Raw genomic sequence first — 18,237 nt, 5'->3', positions numbered from 1 at the left:
ATCCTCCTGGCAGCCTACCTCCTTCACAAAAATCCCAAATGCAGTCTTCCCAACAACAATTTGCATCCATTCTCTAATTGCATCGAACACCCCTGTCTCAACTTGAATCCTTCCCACTGTGAAGGAGGCTTTTTCCCCAGTAATTACATCACACTGAAGCACATTGCCCCACTGCCCTCCTATTTTCTTGAACGTTTCCGGCGACCATGCATGCAAAGGAATTCCGTAGCACTCCAGCCACGTTCTTCGAGTAGTACAACGTTCCGATTCCTCCCAACGCGAGATCCTATGGAAGACTTGCAGCAAAGTATCCATCTTGAACGTAAACACACCCTCCGCATGCTGCACAGTATCAAATATTATCAGGACTTTGCACGCCCCGATCTCCCGGACATCCACAATTTGAGGTATATTTTTAGAGACCACCCTCTTCACTGAGCAGAGGTCCACTGGGTGCAATGTTTGTCCCACTAAACTCCTCGCCAACCATTCCATATTTGGTTCAACTATTGGCACATCAATTCTTTTCATATGTCCACTCCTCTTTGTGGCAGTCTGATGTTCTCGCACTGGCTGTTCCCCAAAGGATTTATCAGCCGCAACCCCGTTCCCATGATAAGACGCCCCTGCTACACCTCCATTCTTATGTACGATTTCCTTTCTCACTGATCCACCCATCACTTGAGATTGTCTTCTATACTTCACTTCTCCAACGGTAATTACCTTCCCCCGTAATCTCCAGTGGTTCATTTCTGCGATCGCCTTGAGGACGCCCCCTTTTGTCGTGTAACGAACAAAAGCAAACAGGTAAATAGATCCACTCTTTCGTTTCCGGACAAGATATATGTCGTTAATTCTTCCTGTCCAACAAAACAAGTGATGTAATTCTCTCCTAGAGATATCATCTGGTAGGTTGTCCACGAATACTGAGAACGAAGAATTTTCCAAGCGATGATATGCATCCCTATTCCAAATTCTGGTATCCTTTGCTGTTGACTGTAGTCCTAACGTACTCCCTCCCCTAGAGTACTCACCTCGCGCAGCCTCTCTGTCCCTCATGATAGTTTAAAATATTATGTTTCTATATACGAAGCTAAACTTTGTACATTGTTTGAAGCATCTTCTATCCATACCAGGTTTGGAGTGGTAAAACTAACTTGGCTAATTCATAAGCAATTTTGTTCTTATTTAATTCTGTTCTTAATTTATCTAATCTATAGATATTTCTAATATTCGTTGTAATTAAATATTCTAAATCTAGTACATAAATAATTTTGTTAATAAAATATTCTATTTTATGAATAACAAATTCATATAACAATATTAATATTAATTAGTAATATCTTAAGTATTAAATAAAAAATAATTTTATGTAAGTTTTAAAAATTCATTATTTATATTCAACTATTTTAACATAACTAACGATCTTTTAGTTACTCTAAATCCAACGATACTAATTAATTAAAGAAAAAATAATCTAATCTAACATGTCAATATTTGACAAGTACTCTAACTACTTACATCTAATTAATTATCCTAATATATTGAACAAAATTATATAAATATTTTAATAAAACTTCTAATTAATTAATTCAAAATACCTAACACGTTAACTAATTTAATAAAGTCTAAATATATAAACTAGTTAATTATTCAAAATAAAAAGATAAAACTAACCTTGAAATCTAATGTTCCGGCTGCGTATAATGTCGTATTTAGTTAGTTAATATCTTCTACAAACAAATGAATATCACAGCTGCAATCATTATATATGGACGTTTCAGTATATCTCGGATATTATGATTTCGAATACTATGACCCTATTTACGTATCTTAGGTATGTATTGAGAACCCTTTTTTATTTTTGTGTCATATTTCAAGTATACTCAGAATATATTTAAATTTTGTTGTGTTATATTCTAGATGTTTAATTATCAAAATATACTTTTAATTCAATTTGGGTCATCATAATATTTAAGATGTGACTAATTGTGCATATTAAATATTGCGTGCTTTATAGATATCAGTAAATAATATATTTATTTAATTTAAATAAAAAAATTGGTGACCTCTAGACAAAATAAATGTCACCATTTTTAACAGTAGTTTAACACACAATAATAAGAGGAATATAAAAAGTGATATAGGGGACAGTAAATTTTGTAATTTGTTAATGGTATGAAATTTCATCCAATAATATAAGATTATTCATTTTTCTTTAACTGATTAAGTATTGACCAAATTTTAATAAAAATGCTGCTGATCTCTTAAACTTTCTTCAATAATAATTCCTATCTATCTATCTATAAATTCCGCAAATCTAGCATCAAGTGCATTCAGAATAAGGGTGATACGTATTATAATAATATTAGAGCCATGGAAGTGACCTTGAAGAAGAACAACCCATCTGGGACATCAATTCTGGTGCCAAGTGTTCAAGAATTAGCCAAACAAAAATTGTCTAGTGTTCCACCCAGATACATTCAGCCACAACAAGATCATGATCTGGTAATCTCTGAAGTTGATCATGCACTTGAGATTCCAGTTATTGATTTGCAGAGATTGCTTTCTACTGAGTATGGAGATTCTGAATTAGCCAAACTTCATCATGCTTCCAAACATTGGGGATTCTTTCAGGTCTCTTTTCTCACGCCCTATCACTTCTTTAACTTCACTTCCTTCCAAAAATGGTAGCACTTAAAACTGTGCAGTTCAATGAAAAAAATTTTGCGCAACTTTTTTTAAAAAAATTAACTTTTGAATTAAAAGTTTATGTGTTGTACTGTAGACATCGCTAAAAAATTTAATTTTAACAATATACAAAAATAAGAATTCATCAATTGCATGCATGTTTGTTGATGTACAGTATTATTTAGAGAAATTTAGTATAGATAATCTTCACCTTATATTAATGTGATTCAATGATTAGATTAATAAAATATATATACATATAATAAAAAATTATAAACAATTAATTACTTATCTTAATATTGGCGTCCTTTAATAATCCTAGCTCTTTTCAAATAATCATTAAAAAAAAAACTTATGCGCGTTTATTCTTAATGGTGTTTATTTATACAAAATTTTACGTCATTTTCTTCTCTTATACTCTTATTCCTCTCAATACATACGTTTCATATTTAAGCCTCAATTCTTTATGTTAGAATATTATTAGGATCAATTAGGATCGATTAGTATTATTTAGGATATCTTAATATTTATTATAGGAGATTATGTCTTTATTATTATGATTCTCTTAGTACCTATAAATACCCTTTATATTGTATCATTCCACACAACTTGAATAGACATACAAATCTTTTCTCCAGTTTAGTCTCTTGTTTCTAACATGGTATCAGAGCCATGGTATCCTCCTTGAAGAGGATATGTTGTTTTCCTTGCGGTGAAATCACCGTGGTTTTTGCACTTTTTTTTCGATGTCATTATTCTTTCCCTTTTGTCACTCTTTTGATGCTCGTTCATCTCACCGACTAGCCTATTTTGAGTGCCACTGTCATCCGCTGCTTACCTATTCTCATGAAGAAATCATATAGTTTTTGCTCTCTTTCGGCAGTTTCATTTGCGTTCTCTCATGTTTGCGTCCTCTCGTGGCAGTTACGTGTGCGTTTTCTCGTGGTAGTTCCATCTGCAGTTCCGTCTGCCTTCTCTCGTGGCAGTTCTCTCTGTGTTCTCTCGTGGCAGTTACATCTGCATTCTCTCGTGGCAGTCCCGTCAGCCTTTTCTCGTGACAGTTACGTCTGCCTTCTCTCACGGCAGTTTCGTCTGGGTTTTCTTGTGACAATTCCGTCTGCGTTTCTTTTTGGCAGTTCCATCTGCGCTTCCTTCAGACAAGCGGCAGTTCCGTCTACGCTTCCTTCAGACTAGCGGCAGTTCCGTCTGCGCTTTCTTCCGGCAGTTCCGTCTGCATCCGTTCTATTAGTTTATGCATTTTTTTATTTCGTTATTTTAAATAAGTTTCAAACTCAAGTTGTCACTTGAGTTTGAGGGGGGATGTTAGAATATTATTAGGATCAATTAGGATCAATTAGTATTATTTAGGATATCTTAATATTTATTATAGGAGATTACGTCTTTATTATTATGATTCTCTTAGTACCTATAAATACCCTTTATATTGTATCATTCCACACAACTTGAATAGACACACAATCCTTTAGTCTCTTATTTCTAACACTTTAGGTGATTTTTTCTGGTTGATTTTAGAAAAGTTCCTATGTTTGTTTTACTGAATTTTCAGTGTTTTTGATTTGTTAAATACTATTATCTTTTAACTAATATATAGTTAAGTCTAGTCTTAATAATGGAAAACATATATTTTATTTTCATTATGAAAGAAATAAATAAAGAAACGGGAATAATTTCATCAAGAAGAAAAATTGAATACTAATTTTCTTAGTTTAATTATTTTGTTAATCTTTATAATTTTACTAAATTTTTAATTAGGTTTTTATATTTTTTTTAGTTTTATAATTAAGTCATTTTCGTATTAAAAAAGTTAAAATTAATAGAATATTTCTCCTAAAATATATGCGGGCAAATATCTAATTAGGTTTTTAATTATGAATATGTTTAATTTGTGATATAACATTTTTTACATTAAGAAGGACCTAATTATAAAATTAAAAGCAGTATAGGAACTCAATTGGATAAAAAAAGTATAAAGACTAAATTATAAATTTGATAAAATTATAGAGACTAATAAAATAATTAAACTAATTTTCTTCTATCGATTATATATATATATTTATATTGAAATAAAATACCTTATAACACCAAATAATTAATCATGTGTACGCATACGTAATAAGAATTAATATAGTCGTTGAAATGACATGTGTGTGATCACTTAAAATAGTGATTTGAATTTTTGTACAAACTAATAATTATTATATAGTTATGATACCAAATTTAATTCTCTTCCTTTCAATTCATATAAAAGCAATCGTTTCATTCATTCATTCATAATTAGAATGAACAATCAATTTAATTTTGTTATTATTGTAGCTTGTAAACCATGGAGTTAGCACTTGTCTGATTGAGAAGGTAAAGTTGGAGATGCAAGATTTCTTCAACCTTCCAATGTCAGAGAAGAAAAAATATTGGCAAAGTCCAGAAAATATGGAAGGGTTTGGACAAGCATTTGTTCAGAGTGAAGATCAGAAACTTGATTGGGCTGATATATTCTATATGCTCACACTACCAAACCACATGAGAATTCCCCACTTATTTCCACAACTTCCTCTTCCCTTCAGGTTTTATTTAATTTGCATGTGCTCCCACATTGCCATTTAACAATATTTAATTTTAAATTGAAGTTGTGATTATATATGGATGAAATTGTCATGATTGAAAATATATTATGAATTTTATGATAAGTAGCTCTAGCTGCCTATAGTGAGATTTTGTTATATTTTTAATTTAAAAAATTTTTATTTATAAATTTTTAGGCTCAGACGACATAAGATTAAAGTTTTTCTAACGGAAGTAATATTGTCTTCTCCATCACATAATTATTTACTATAATTAAAATATTTTTTCCTCCTAATTTGTGTAATTTATTTTTTTGAGATCGTTAGTGTGAAATGTACGGTGATTTTTATTATTATATAAATGTGTTTTTGTTACTTCCCTTCTAACTAATTTTTTGTTTTTACTATTGTCATGAAATTATTTATTTTAAAATATTTACTGATAAAAAAAATAACATGTAAAAGATTTTATTTGTAACATATTACTTTAGACAATATTTTTTTTTGGTTTGAATGCTTTTTTTTATTTTTTAATAATGTGATTTTTAATTCATAAAAAATTTAATATTATATTATAGAATTATTTAGTTAAAAATTTAAACCGGTAAAAAAAAGTGCATAAATAATTTTATTTGTAATAATTATTACCACATCTTCTTTCTCTGTTATAATCCATGCTATCCGTATTCTTTCTTTGCTGTCTCCAAGATTATGTTTTTACTAGTGTTATTACTACCGACTATCATTAAATTCGATATTATTCATATCATAGTTGCACAATAAAATTTATAATAAATTATCACTTTTTTGTTTTAAACATTTGGGATGAATGTCAATGTTATCTTTAATTTTTTTCCAAATTAATTTAATATTATTATAATTCCCACCCTTTAATATCATTGTACAATTGTAGTTGTGAACTTTTAGTATCATTAATTGTATGTGTGTACTGGATGCTTTTGCCATGTAGAGAAACTATGGAACTTTACTCACAAGAATTGAAAAACTTAGCCATAGTTATTATTACCCAAATGGCTAAGGCTTTGAAGATAGAAGAAGAGGAAATGAGAGAATTATTTGAAGATGGAATTCAAATGATGAGGATGAACTATTATCCTCCATGTCCTGAACCGGAAAAGGTTATTGGTTTCACACCACATTCGGATGCAGTTGGTCTAACTATACTCCTACAAGCCAATGAAGTTGAAGGATTGCAGATAAGAAAGGATAATGGAAAATGGGTTCCTGTTAAACCATTATCTAATGCCTTTGTCATCAACATTGGGGACATATTAGAGGTAATAGACCCAACCATATTAAATTTATAACATCAATTATCAACTTGATAAAAATGATAATACTCATTAGTGACAAAAAATCGTCGAATACTATCGAATTTATTGGTGAATTTACTAAAAACATTTGTCGATAATCTGTTTATCGTCGAATTTAGTGACAGAATAAATCTGACAATATAAATCTCGTTGGTAATTATTTATCGGCGGATTTTTTTGTCAGTTACTAATTACTAGCAGATATAAACTTTTAATTGTGAAATTCTGGGATTTGTTATTATCGAATTTTTCTTCCAATAAATATGACGGTAATATATTTTTTATTATCAATAATTAAATTAATATTTACCGGTGGAGTTAATCGACAGTAAATTTGAAGGAAAACTTAAACTTTAATTTATGATTACCATTTTATACCATTTAATCGACAGTAAATTTAATGAAAAATAAGATGTGCCAACAAATCTATAATTACCATTTTATACCAAACAATACTTAATTTAATACAATAATAACAAAATGCTAGTCTAAATTAAGAAAGATGTGCCACATGCATATATAATATATAATTTATAATGCATCTCAGTTCAATTGTAATACTGGAATATGTTCCAGAGACAAACCAAAGAAGCAACACAGCAAACCACAAACATAGTGTAAACTAACCACAACATAAAACTAATATTAAGATCACTAAAACTTAAAATTCTAATAAATAACTTGCATAAAAAACTCAAGCACTAAAATAGATAACTTTTCAATCCAAAATCCTTTAACATTCTATAATGAATGATATCCAAATATGAGAGAGAGTTCAATTTGAAAAAAAAAATCACAAATTACAAAGCAGTCGCAAACGATAAAAATTGTGGAAGGAGTAGTGAAGAATTTATCTTCACCACAAGAAAATTTCTTGGTAGTGATGTGAAGAACCTTAGTGAAAATCCTCATGGTTCCTTTTACCCTGAGGCGTTTGAGACAATGAAACACGATACAGGCGTTTGAAAATCCTCATGGTTCCTTTTTCAACGGTGGCCGAGATAAAGGGAACAATTCTATTTGAGACAATGAAATACAATACAGGAAATTTGACGCTGACTTTGAAGGAAAATGGAGATGAGCAGCACTAATGGAGGGTGGCTAGAGGAATTGCCAATGGTAGTTGTAGGAAAGAGAGAAGAGAGAAGAGAATGAGAAAGAGAGAAGGGTGTGCTTGAAAGTGAGGGGAGAAGGACACATATTTTAAAATTAGACCAAATTTACCGTTGGATAAATCTGATGGTAATGTATTGCAGTATGACCAAAACATAACATTTTGATAATTCCAACAATAATGCTTATACCAATTTTTTTTCCTTTAATTTTTTAAGTTTTATATTAAAAAAATTTAAGTTTATATAATAAGTTATCTTTTAAAATTTGATTTGCATCGAAACTAAAAATAAATAAATAAATAAATATATCAAATCAATAAAAAAAGAATAAATTATGATGTCAAATTTAAAATACTAGTTAGTTAATTAAATTAAAAAGTTTTAAATTAACTTTCCTAAATATAATTGATTTTCTTTTAACAGAAAGAATGATTCAAATAATAAAGTATTTCATCTATATTAATATATTATTATTTATTTTATTATTATGTTTTATTTGTTTATTTTAACACGTTTAAATGGTCTTCTATCTTTAGCACCTAATTTGCTTAAGATAATTTTTATACAATAAATATTATAATAAGTAGACTTCGTAATTGATAAATAGAAAATAATAATAATAAATAGTTGAATGATGTTGTTTAAGAATAATATAGGTAAAAGAAATTATATTTTAAATTAATTCTTTTTATGCGTTAATAATTTATTAAAGATTTGATGACACTATATATTAAAAAAATTATCCTTATATATTTTTGCCCCACCACTATATATGGTTTTGGATTTATCGCTGCATACAATATATAAGAATAAGGTCCCAGTAGAATTATGATATAAATTTTCTTTGTCTTTTCTTACTTTATCGAGCCAAAAAGTATCTCTAAAAATTGGGGCAAGGTCCAAATTGGAAAAAATTGTCTATAATACCAAAACCATGTGTTAAATGCACACTACTACCGTTCCAAAAGAGAAAAATAAATAAATAAATAAATAATGAATGCGTCTGCAAAAGAAAAAAAAAAAAAGGATATTGTTACGGTGGGTAACCGGAGATTAATAGAATAGATGGCGCTAGTTGGCCCAATCGTCCGCGGATGGTAGTCTCCGAGCTGGTTCGTATGCTGGAGTCTCCTTCCGACTTGTATACGCGAATGAATGGGGGGTGGTACCTGCAAAGACACTCCGATGCCTAAGTTAACAAGGGTGTTAGTAGGTCTAAAGAGTATTGGGCTTAGAGATACCTGAGGGGTGTCAGTGTATTTATAGTGGTGAGCCAATAACCACCGTTGGAGTAGTGCCGTATCTTTTGGGTGATAACCATCCCTTTATCTTAGGGAGGTTAAGATATGGCTTGATGAAGCGGTTTAGAGAGATTTTAGGGGCGGTTACTCATTTGAATGAGTGATTATCTGCCAGCTAATCTCATGTCCGACTTCTTTAGAGTAAGTCGTAGTCAGCACCGACTTCTTATATGAAGGTCGGTGCTTAGCTAGGCTTAATCCTTCGGATTAGGCCTTTTATTTGGACCTGGGCCTTTATTATTGGGCCAGGGTATGAACAGTGCCCCTACTCGAGCCCAAGATCTGTATAAGACTTGGGTCCGAGTATTTTACTCGGGGTCGTAGCCGACTTTCTTGGAGGAAACACGGGTTTTTAAACCGACGTGATTTTCGCGACCTTTCGTTTCTGACAGTTACGTCTATTCAAGCGTCATGTCCGTTAGGGATGCACTTAGGGATTGATGGCTTTGGTAACGGTGCACTCTCATTAATGACTGCTCCGCTTTTACCATTATGCCCCTTAGTATGTTTATAAATACTTTCCCTCTCTTTCATTTTTCCGTTTCTGCAATCTTTCAAACTTCTTCTTTCTTTGTTCGTGCTGCATTCTTGCGTTTGGAGACTTCTGCTTCTTCCAACCTTCACTTTCGGATAAAGGTTAGCTTTTCTTTTTTCTTCGTCGCACTTTTCGTATTGACTTTACTTTGTAGAGAAATAGGTTTGTGGACTTTTGCTTGGTTCCTTTTTCTCCTCTCTAGAGACCTTTGTTTTTGATTTTTTCTTTTCTTTTTCCCTTTGTAGGTTTCCTCATTCTTCCTTAGAGAAAGAAAATGGCCTCCATAGATTGGGTCGATGTTACTGTTCTAGGGGAGGAGCCGTTGGTTGATGCGGAGTTTATTACTCATCTTCGCACCCACCACCGGCTCTGTACTTCAGATGAGGATGAGCTTAAGTATGAATTGCTTGTCCCTGGTTCAGAGGACCGAGTTTGTCATGGGAGAGCCAACGAAACGGCTCCCCATTTCTTCTTTATGTATGAGTGCATGATCACCCGTCTGGGCGTCTTTCTACCCTTTTCAGATTTTGAGATGTCTGTTTTGCAGCATTGTCGGGTTGCCCCTACCCAGCTTCACCCCAACTCTTCGGGTTTCTTGAAAATTTATCAATTTATTAGCCATGCTCTGGATTTCCCGACCTCTCTGAAAATCTTTTTCCATCTTTTTCATATGACCAAGCCTTTTAGTGGGCTGAACAATAAACAACAATGGGTTTCCTTCCGAGCCATACAAGGTCGGAGGATTTTTACTCTTTTTGATGAATCCTTTCATGACTTTAAAAATTTCTTTTTCAAAGTGCAAGCTGTAGAGGGTCATCGCCCCTTTTTTCTGGATGATAATTCTTCTCCTCGCTTTCCCTTATACTGGCTGGAGGCCTCCCCTTGTGAGAAATATGGTCTGGATGACCTGGATGAAGTAGAGGCTGCCGTCGTGGGGTTCCTCCGAGAAGTGTGCGGGAGGGCCCCATATTTGGATACTAAAAAGTTTCTCCAAGGGTCTCCGACTTTTATGCAATCACAGCTAGGTAGTTTTCTCTTGTCTGTTAGATTCCCGACTTGTTAACTGATCATTCCGACTTGTTTGATTCTTTAGCTATTGTTTTCTTTTTCAGAAATGGCAAAGACAAATGCTCAAGAATCTTTCCAGAGGGTCCAGGAGGCTAAAGCTAAGTCTCACGCTCGGTCTGGTGGTGCCAGGGTTATCTCTCCTCCTCCTCCTCCTCGGAACGTTGGGACTCTTTCCAATCCCATGGTGATTTCTTCTTCAGCTCCCTCTCAGCCGCCCCCCGTCGTCCGACCTTCCCCTGATCCCAAGAAGCGCAAGACCTTAGAGTCTGGTTCTTCTGGGGAGGTTAAGGCGGATGCTCTTGCATTCGTCCGAAAGAATATCTATCCTCATGCTCGTATAGGCATGGATGATATGTCTGTTCGGAGCCACCTTACCACTATGATCGAGGAGAGTCTCAAAGCGGCGGGGGTCTGTGGGAAGCTCTTGGATATTTTTGAGAAGGCTCCTCTCAGCTCTTTAGGGATGACCTCGAGGGTCGAGGAGCTGGAAGGAAGGCTTTGTGCATATCAAGAGCATGAGGGAGAGTTGAGGAAGGAAATTGCCAAGCTGAGGGAGGAGAGAGATACCCTCCGGGAGAAAGGGAAGGCTTTGCAGGCCCAATGCAACATGGAGATGGATCTGAGGAAAACAGTGCAGGCCAGCTATCAAAGCTTATTCAAAGATCTTGTGTCTGTGAAGACTGACCTGTTGAATTCTCGGAAAGCATATGAGGAGTTGGAGGACTCTATTGCTGATGGTGCCGAGGAGTCTTGGAGGATCTTCCTGGAGAAGGTCAGAGTTATTGCTCCCGACTTGGATCTTTCTCCTTTACATCCCGACAAAGTTGTTATTGACGGTGCCATTGTAGATCCTCCTGCCCCCGTAATCGTTTCTGAGTCAGAGTTGAAGACTCGGGGGCAGAGGATTATTGAGTCTCCTCCTCGTTCTAAAGATGCTCCGAGTTCTTCAGTGGTTCCTCCGATCTCTTCATCTCCCATGGATGCTTCTGGTGGCACTCCTCCTGACTCCGGTGGTGGTGATCCGTCTACTCTTCTTCCTAAAAAATGATCTGTGGCTATTTGGGGGTCCGGCCTGTGGGCCCCCCGTTTTTAAACTCTTTATTTATTTGTTTTTGGTGGTGTTGGTTGAACAATTTCTTTTGGCCTTCCCGGGCCGTAAACAAAATATTAAAAAAAAAATACCCTTTTTGGATAAGGGTTTAGATTACCTTATGCGTGTATGCTTTTTGGTTGAAGTTCCCTTGATCTTTTCTTAAAAATCTTTCCTTTTGGCTTGTTTGTTTTTCTAAGCTTTTTGTTTAAGGACTTTTTGAGACAGCCTTTAAACTTTTCCTAGGTTTTCCAATCTCTTTTTGTTATCCCCTATACTCGACTTTGTTTTAGCGAGTTCTTATGACTTAGGTTATTTTTGCGATACGTTTTTCTTCTACTCGGTCCTTCGCTCCGATTTACGGGTTGGAGTATTTCCGAGCTTTTCTACTCGGGTTTTCATTTCGACTTATGAGTCGGATTGTTCCCGAGTTTTTACGATCAACTCATATAACCTCTTTACACCGACTTGTACCTCGTCGTTTTATCCTGACGACCATCTAGGTCGGTTCATGGGATTTTCACGTTTTGTCGAGTTTAAGTCGGCGCGTTTCGTAGAAAGACTTAGAAAAAATAAAAAGGATTTTATAAGAGATATTGTAGATGAAAAAGATCTTTATTTATTGGGGAGGTACCTTCTTGCTACTAAGGGTTTTTATAGCCTATTTTCCCTTAGTCTCTACTATGATGCCTCGTTAAAAACCCTTCTTCAGAAAAAACCCTTTTGGGAAAAAATCATGAAGCTGGGAAAAGAGTACATCTGGGAGTAGAGTTCGCTTTTAACTGTAGTACCTTTTCATATTACAAGCATGCCACGACCTAAGTAACTCGGTGTCGTTCAAGTCGGTCACCTTGTAGTAGCCTTTTCCTAGGACCTCACTAATTTTGTATGGTCCTAAAACTTCATTGACTTTGTATGGTCCCTTCCAATTTGCGGCGAGCTTTCCTTCTCCTGATTTGTTGACTCCAATGTCATTTCTGATTAAGACCAAGTCATCCGGGGAAAATGTTCTTCGAATGACTTTTTTGTTGTACCTTGTAGTCATCCTTTGTTTCAATGCTGCTTCTCTTATCCGGGCGTCTTCTCGGACTTCGGGGAGCAAGTTGAGCTCCTCTTTGTGTCCCCGTATGTTTCCGACCTCATCGTGGAGAATTACCCTTGGGCTTTGCTCATTGATTTCTATTGGTATCATGGCTTCTATGCCATAAAATAGTCGGAAAGGTGTTTCTCCCGTGGCGGATTGGAGGGTTGTCCTATAAGCCCATAGCACCTGAGGGAGCTCTTCAGCCCAAGCTCCTTTTGCTTCTTGCAATCTCTTCTTTAGCCCTGCCAGTATGACTTTGTTGGCTGCCTCGGCTTGCCCATTGGCTTGTGGGTGCTCCACCGAGGTGAACTGATGTTTGATTTTCATACTGGCTACTAAGCTTCTGAAGGTAGCATCGGTGAATTGGGTTCCATTATCCGTAGTGATGGAGTAAGGTATTCCATATCTTGTGATGATATTTTTGTAGAGGAACCTGCGACTTCTTTGAGCGGTGATGGTGGCCAATGGTTCTGCTTCTATCCACTTTGTGAAGTAATCTATCCCCACGATCAGGTATTTGACTTATCCTGGTGCTTGGGGAAAAGGACCTAACAAATCCATCCCCCATTTTGCAAAAGGCCATGGAGAAGTGATACTGATGAGCTCTTCTGGTGGAGCTACGTGGAAATTTGCATGCATCTGGCATGGTTGACACTTTTTCACAAATTCTGTGGCATCTTTCTGCAAGGTTGGCCAGTAGAATCCAGCTCGGATTACTTTCCTGGCTAGTGACCTTGCTCCAAGATGGTTTCCGCAGATCCCACTATGTACTTCCTCCAATACCTCGGCGGTTCTTGAGGTCGGTACGCATTTTAACAACGGTGTCGATATCCCCCTTCTGTAGAGGATATTTCTCACCAAGGTGTAGTGTTGTGCTTCCCTTCGGATCTGTTTAGCTTCTTTTTCCTCTTTAGGGAGGATGTCGAATTTCATGTATTCGACTAGGGGGTTCATCCATCCGAGGTCTAGACCGACTACCTCAAGTACTTCTTGCTTATCTTCTGTTTTTGCTACTGAGGGTTCTTGGAGGGTTTCTTGAATCAAGCTTCTATTGTTCCCTCCTGGTTTGGTACTTGCTAACTTGGATAGGGCATCTGCTCTGCTGTTTAAGTCCCGAGTTATGTGTTTAACCTCGGTTTCTGCAAAATGCCCGAGGTGTTCCAGAGTTTTGTCCAAGTACCTCTTCATGTTTGGGTCCTTTGCCTGATATTCTCCACTTATCTGGGAGGTCACCACCTGTGAGTCGCTGTATATCATCACCTTTGTAGCACCGACTTCTTCTGCCAGCTTCAATCCAGCAATCAAGGCTTCGTATTCTGCCTGATTGTTCGAAGCTGGAAATTCAAATTTTAAGGAAACCTCTATCTGGGTTCCTCTTTCATCTACCAATATTATGCCTGCACCGCTTCCCATTTTGTTGGAGGATCCATCTACGTAGAGTTCCCATGTAGTTGGTTTTTCCTCCTGATCCCCTGCGTATTCTGCGACGAAGTCAGCGAGGCATTGAGCTTTGATCGCCGTCCGAGTTTCGTATCTCGGAGAGCTCTATCGCCCATTGAACCATTCTCCCTGCAACATCCGTCTTTTGGAGGATTTGCTTCATGGGTTGGTTCGTACGGACTCTTATTGTGTGAGCTTGAAAGTAAGGTCGTAGCCTTCGTGAGGCTATTACTAAGGAGTAGGCAAACTTTTCTAGCCCAACTCCTTGCACGCGTGCGCGCACACGTCCCTTCCTAATGTGCTCATCCACGTTCGAGCGTGTTGTACGCGCACGCGTAGGTCCCAAGTTTCATCAAGGGACGCGGACGCGCAGGTGGCGCACGCGCGTCGATTTAAAAATAGGGATAACCCTAAGACGCGAAGAGCGTTGCGCCGCAGCGCACTTCTCCCTCTCCCCAATTTCATCTTCTTCGTTTTCTCTCCTCCAACGTCCGTTGCAGTAGCAGCGCCGGCCGCCGCCGCACTACCTACCTCCGCCACTGTTCCCACCAACCTTCTCTCTCTCCTCCACTCACCCTCTCTCCACTTCCGTCTCTCAGTCTCACCGTTGTCCGCGGCCTTTACCGCCGCCGTTCCACCATTACCACCGGCGACTCTCAACCAACCCACTCACCATTCTTTCTCTTTAAGTCATTCCCTATCTCTGTCTGTCCGCCACAGTGTCGGCAGCCCCCACCGCCACTCCTTTTCTGCCACTCCCCGCCACCGTCCACGGCGGCGCAGTTCCTGGCACTATTCCGCCTCCCCAGTTTCCTTGCCTTTCTTAGTTCCTCTCTGCTCCCAGGTTCCTGCTCCATTTCTGTTATCTTTTTCTGTTTTTTCTTTTCTATATTATTCGTTTCTGTTAATCATTCTAATTGCATGTTAGTTAGTTAGACTTAGAACTTTGTATGTTAGGTTAGATAGAAATAATTGCGGTTAGGTAGCTAGGGCTGGATAGAGGATTCTAGGCCTGATAAGTGCTCCGTTCGTGCATAATTTGCTGTCTGCTTATTTGGATGTTGTATGCTGATTTTTGGAATGATTTTGTGCATTTCTTGCTGCCTGAATACTATACAATTGTTGCTGTACTTACTTGATGTTGTTTTCTATGCTAATTTGCTATCCGGGAACGCCCAATTTTACGCCGGAATGCCGCCCGATTTTCAAGGAAATTAGTTTCATTTTGAGCTTTATTTCAAATTTGGGCAACTTTCTATTTCCTTTTGACTTCCCGGATTTGCACAATCATGGTGAACATGAACCATATCTTTTCTTTTCATTATGCATAAATATCATCATATCACTAATCCACTTTTCTAACTCACTAATTTCTTTAACCATCTAACTTCCGCTCACCTTTAACCCCCTTTTAACAATTCTTTCAAAAATATGATGATATTATTGCCTTTTGAATATGAGTTGTTGATTTTAATGAAGCTTGCTTTCTTGGTTTACTTGTTCACTTTTGCATATTCATTGCAACATCATGATTATTCTTTGATTATTGTATCCTGAACATGCCTTCTTTGCTACATGCTAAATGTTTTATATATTCTATCATATTTTTCAGGATGTCGGATAAGGGCAAAGCCATAGCCACTACCTCCAAGAAGAGAAAACACTCTACCCCCTCCATTCCTTCCATCTACAAGAATTATGCCAAGAATCCGCTAAATGATGTAGACAAGGAAAATCAGCAATTACCTTCTACCAATCCAGACAAATTCCCTAACCTTTACCGTGAGCTTCGATTTTCCAAATATCGAACTACAAAGCTGAACATTGAGAAAAAGTTGCTCCTCTCTACTGATGTGAGACGGTCTATTACCGGTCAGATCCTTGAGTTGGGTATTGACTTTGTTGATCGGGATTTGGGGGATATCAATGTATCTTGGGTGAAGGAATTCTACTGCAACTTCTTCCGTCTGACATTAGATTCGGTTCAGGTGCGGGGTAGAGAGATTATGATCACCGAGACTGCCATTGAGGAGGCATTACATTGCCGACACATTCCGGATGACCTGTGTGCCCATCAGCAGGCTGAGATAGCCATCCATACCATGACTTTTGACTATGAGGCGCTTCGGCGCGTGATTGGGATACCGCATGCTGCATGGGTTATGGATGCGGGCAACACCAAGCCTAAGGGGATGTTGTTTACTCATTTGACTAGGGAGGCCAGGACTTGGCAGATGATCTTTGCTTGCTATGTCCTTCCCACCACCCACTTCTCTGAGATTCCTATGGAGATGCTTCTACTGATTGGGTGTGTTATGGAGGGGAAGGAGGTCTCCTTCCCTAGACTGATCAGACAGTGTATGTGGCGGGCGCATATTCGTGGCCTACTTCCATTTCCTACCTTGGTCACGAGTATGGCGGCCCTAGCTGATGTCCCGTGGCGAGATGATGATGTGCGACCACCGCCCCCTGATGCAGATGACAGGGAGGTTACTATCCCCTGGGGTGGTTGGGTGCATGAGAAACCACCTGCTAGACGCCGCTCTCGGGCTAGAGCTGTCGTGGGGACACCTTCACCATCAGCCCCTACAGCTGCCCCATCATCCTCTACAGCTGCACCCCCTTCATCATCCACTGATCCACCCAGCAGGATGCCCCTGACATTACAGAGCCACCGCAGACTCATGAGGAGCCGGTCCCACAGCCACAGCCCGAGCCAGAGCCTATCGTTGCACCTCCCACTGATCCTCCGGTTTAGCATCGAGGACGATGCTTGGTTTTAAGTGTGGGGAGGGCACCGGTAGCATTATTTGGGAACCGGTGAATCTTCGGCCTAGTTCTTATCTTGCACATTTTTGTATATATTTTGATGCATTTCTAGTTTGCTTTGGACACTTTTATTGCTTATTTTGGATTTTAGATATTTTGATGCTTTTTGGATATTTTTTTTTAGATGTTTTGGATGATAGATTCCGTACTTTTAGTTGGATTCTTCTTTATACATCTTGTTTACCTTTGTTTTTTTTTTGTGGTTGTGATTAGAAATCATACTTGAATTGCAAAATACTTAGTCACCCTTTTTGCATAAGAAATTGATTTTAAGTAAAAGAAAAGGGTGAACTAAGAAAATTTTTGAATTTTTCAATCACAACAATGCCTAGTCAAACATTGAAAGTTTCCAAGAAGTTTAAATATACGGCATTAACCCAATTGATTGAAAGAAAAAAAAAAGAAAATTGTTGGTGAAACTTGCTTGAATTACTTATTTTGTGAAACATGTATTGAACTAAGAACACAAGCTTGTGAGACTTGAGCCTATTGATGTGGTTACATTTTATAACCACTTATTTCCCATTCTTGTGTGAATTTGTTCTCCTTCTATGATTGTAATCCTTGATTTGCTTGATTCTATATGTCCATTTATTTCTTGTATTTATGCATTTGTATGATTGAGGCCATTACTTCCTTAGCCACTTACCCAAATAGCCAACCTTTTATTCTCCATTGTTAGCCAATTTTGAGCCTATGCTTAACCAACTTATTTTCAATTTAGCACATTACAAGCCAAGGCGGAAAACCAATAAAAGTCCTTGTTTGGATCTTTGATTGGCCTAGGCTAGTGAGAGTGTTTACTATTCAAGTTGGTGAGGCTTGGGAACATTGGATGGGATAAAAGGGGTAGTACACTTTCATGTTTAGGAATTGGGTACATACTCATGTATTGATTAAATTAATAGACCTTATGCATTGATGCTTTTGTATATAGTTGACAAAGAAAAAGAAATGAAAAGAAAAAGAAAAGAGAAATAAAAGAGAAAATGAAAAAAAAAACAAAAGAATAGAAAAAAAAGGAATAGAAAAAGAAAGAAAAAAAAAAGGGAAGAAAAAGAAAGAAAATAATAAAAAGGGGACAAAATGCCCCAAAGTGAAGTCAATAAAAGAGGAATCAATGCATAGGTGTCATGAATCAAATAGGAAATGCATGAATATGTAAGAAAAA

At 37.0% G+C, this 18,237-nt stretch overlaps 1 protein-coding gene across 1 annotated transcript in view; it reads left to right on the top strand.

Annotated features, from left to right (window-relative positions):
• The first annotated feature begins 2,351 nt into the window (after positions 1–2,351).
• LOC107459846 (protein SRG1-like) overlaps positions 2,352–18,237 on the top strand; it is a 22,804-nt gene continuing 6,918 nt past the window's right edge. The window contains exons 1-3 of the mRNA XM_016078136.3: positions 2,352–2,637; positions 5,026–5,273; positions 6,241–6,568. Of these exons, the coding sequence (XP_015933622.1) occupies positions 2,377–2,637; positions 5,026–5,273; positions 6,241–6,568 (837 nt within the window). The 5' untranslated portion in view covers positions 2,352–2,376. The remainder of the gene's footprint in view (positions 2,638–5,025; positions 5,274–6,240; positions 6,569–18,237) is intronic.

The sequence above is a fragment of the Arachis duranensis genome, chromosome 7 (assembly GCF_000817695.3).
Source record: "Arachis duranensis cultivar V14167 chromosome 7, aradu.V14167.gnm2.J7QH, whole genome shotgun sequence".
Classification (NCBI taxonomy): Eukaryota; Viridiplantae; Streptophyta; class Magnoliopsida; order Fabales; family Fabaceae; genus Arachis; species Arachis duranensis.
The sequence above is the reverse complement of the archived record's forward strand: the minus strand, read 5'-3'. Positions and strand labels throughout refer to the sequence as shown.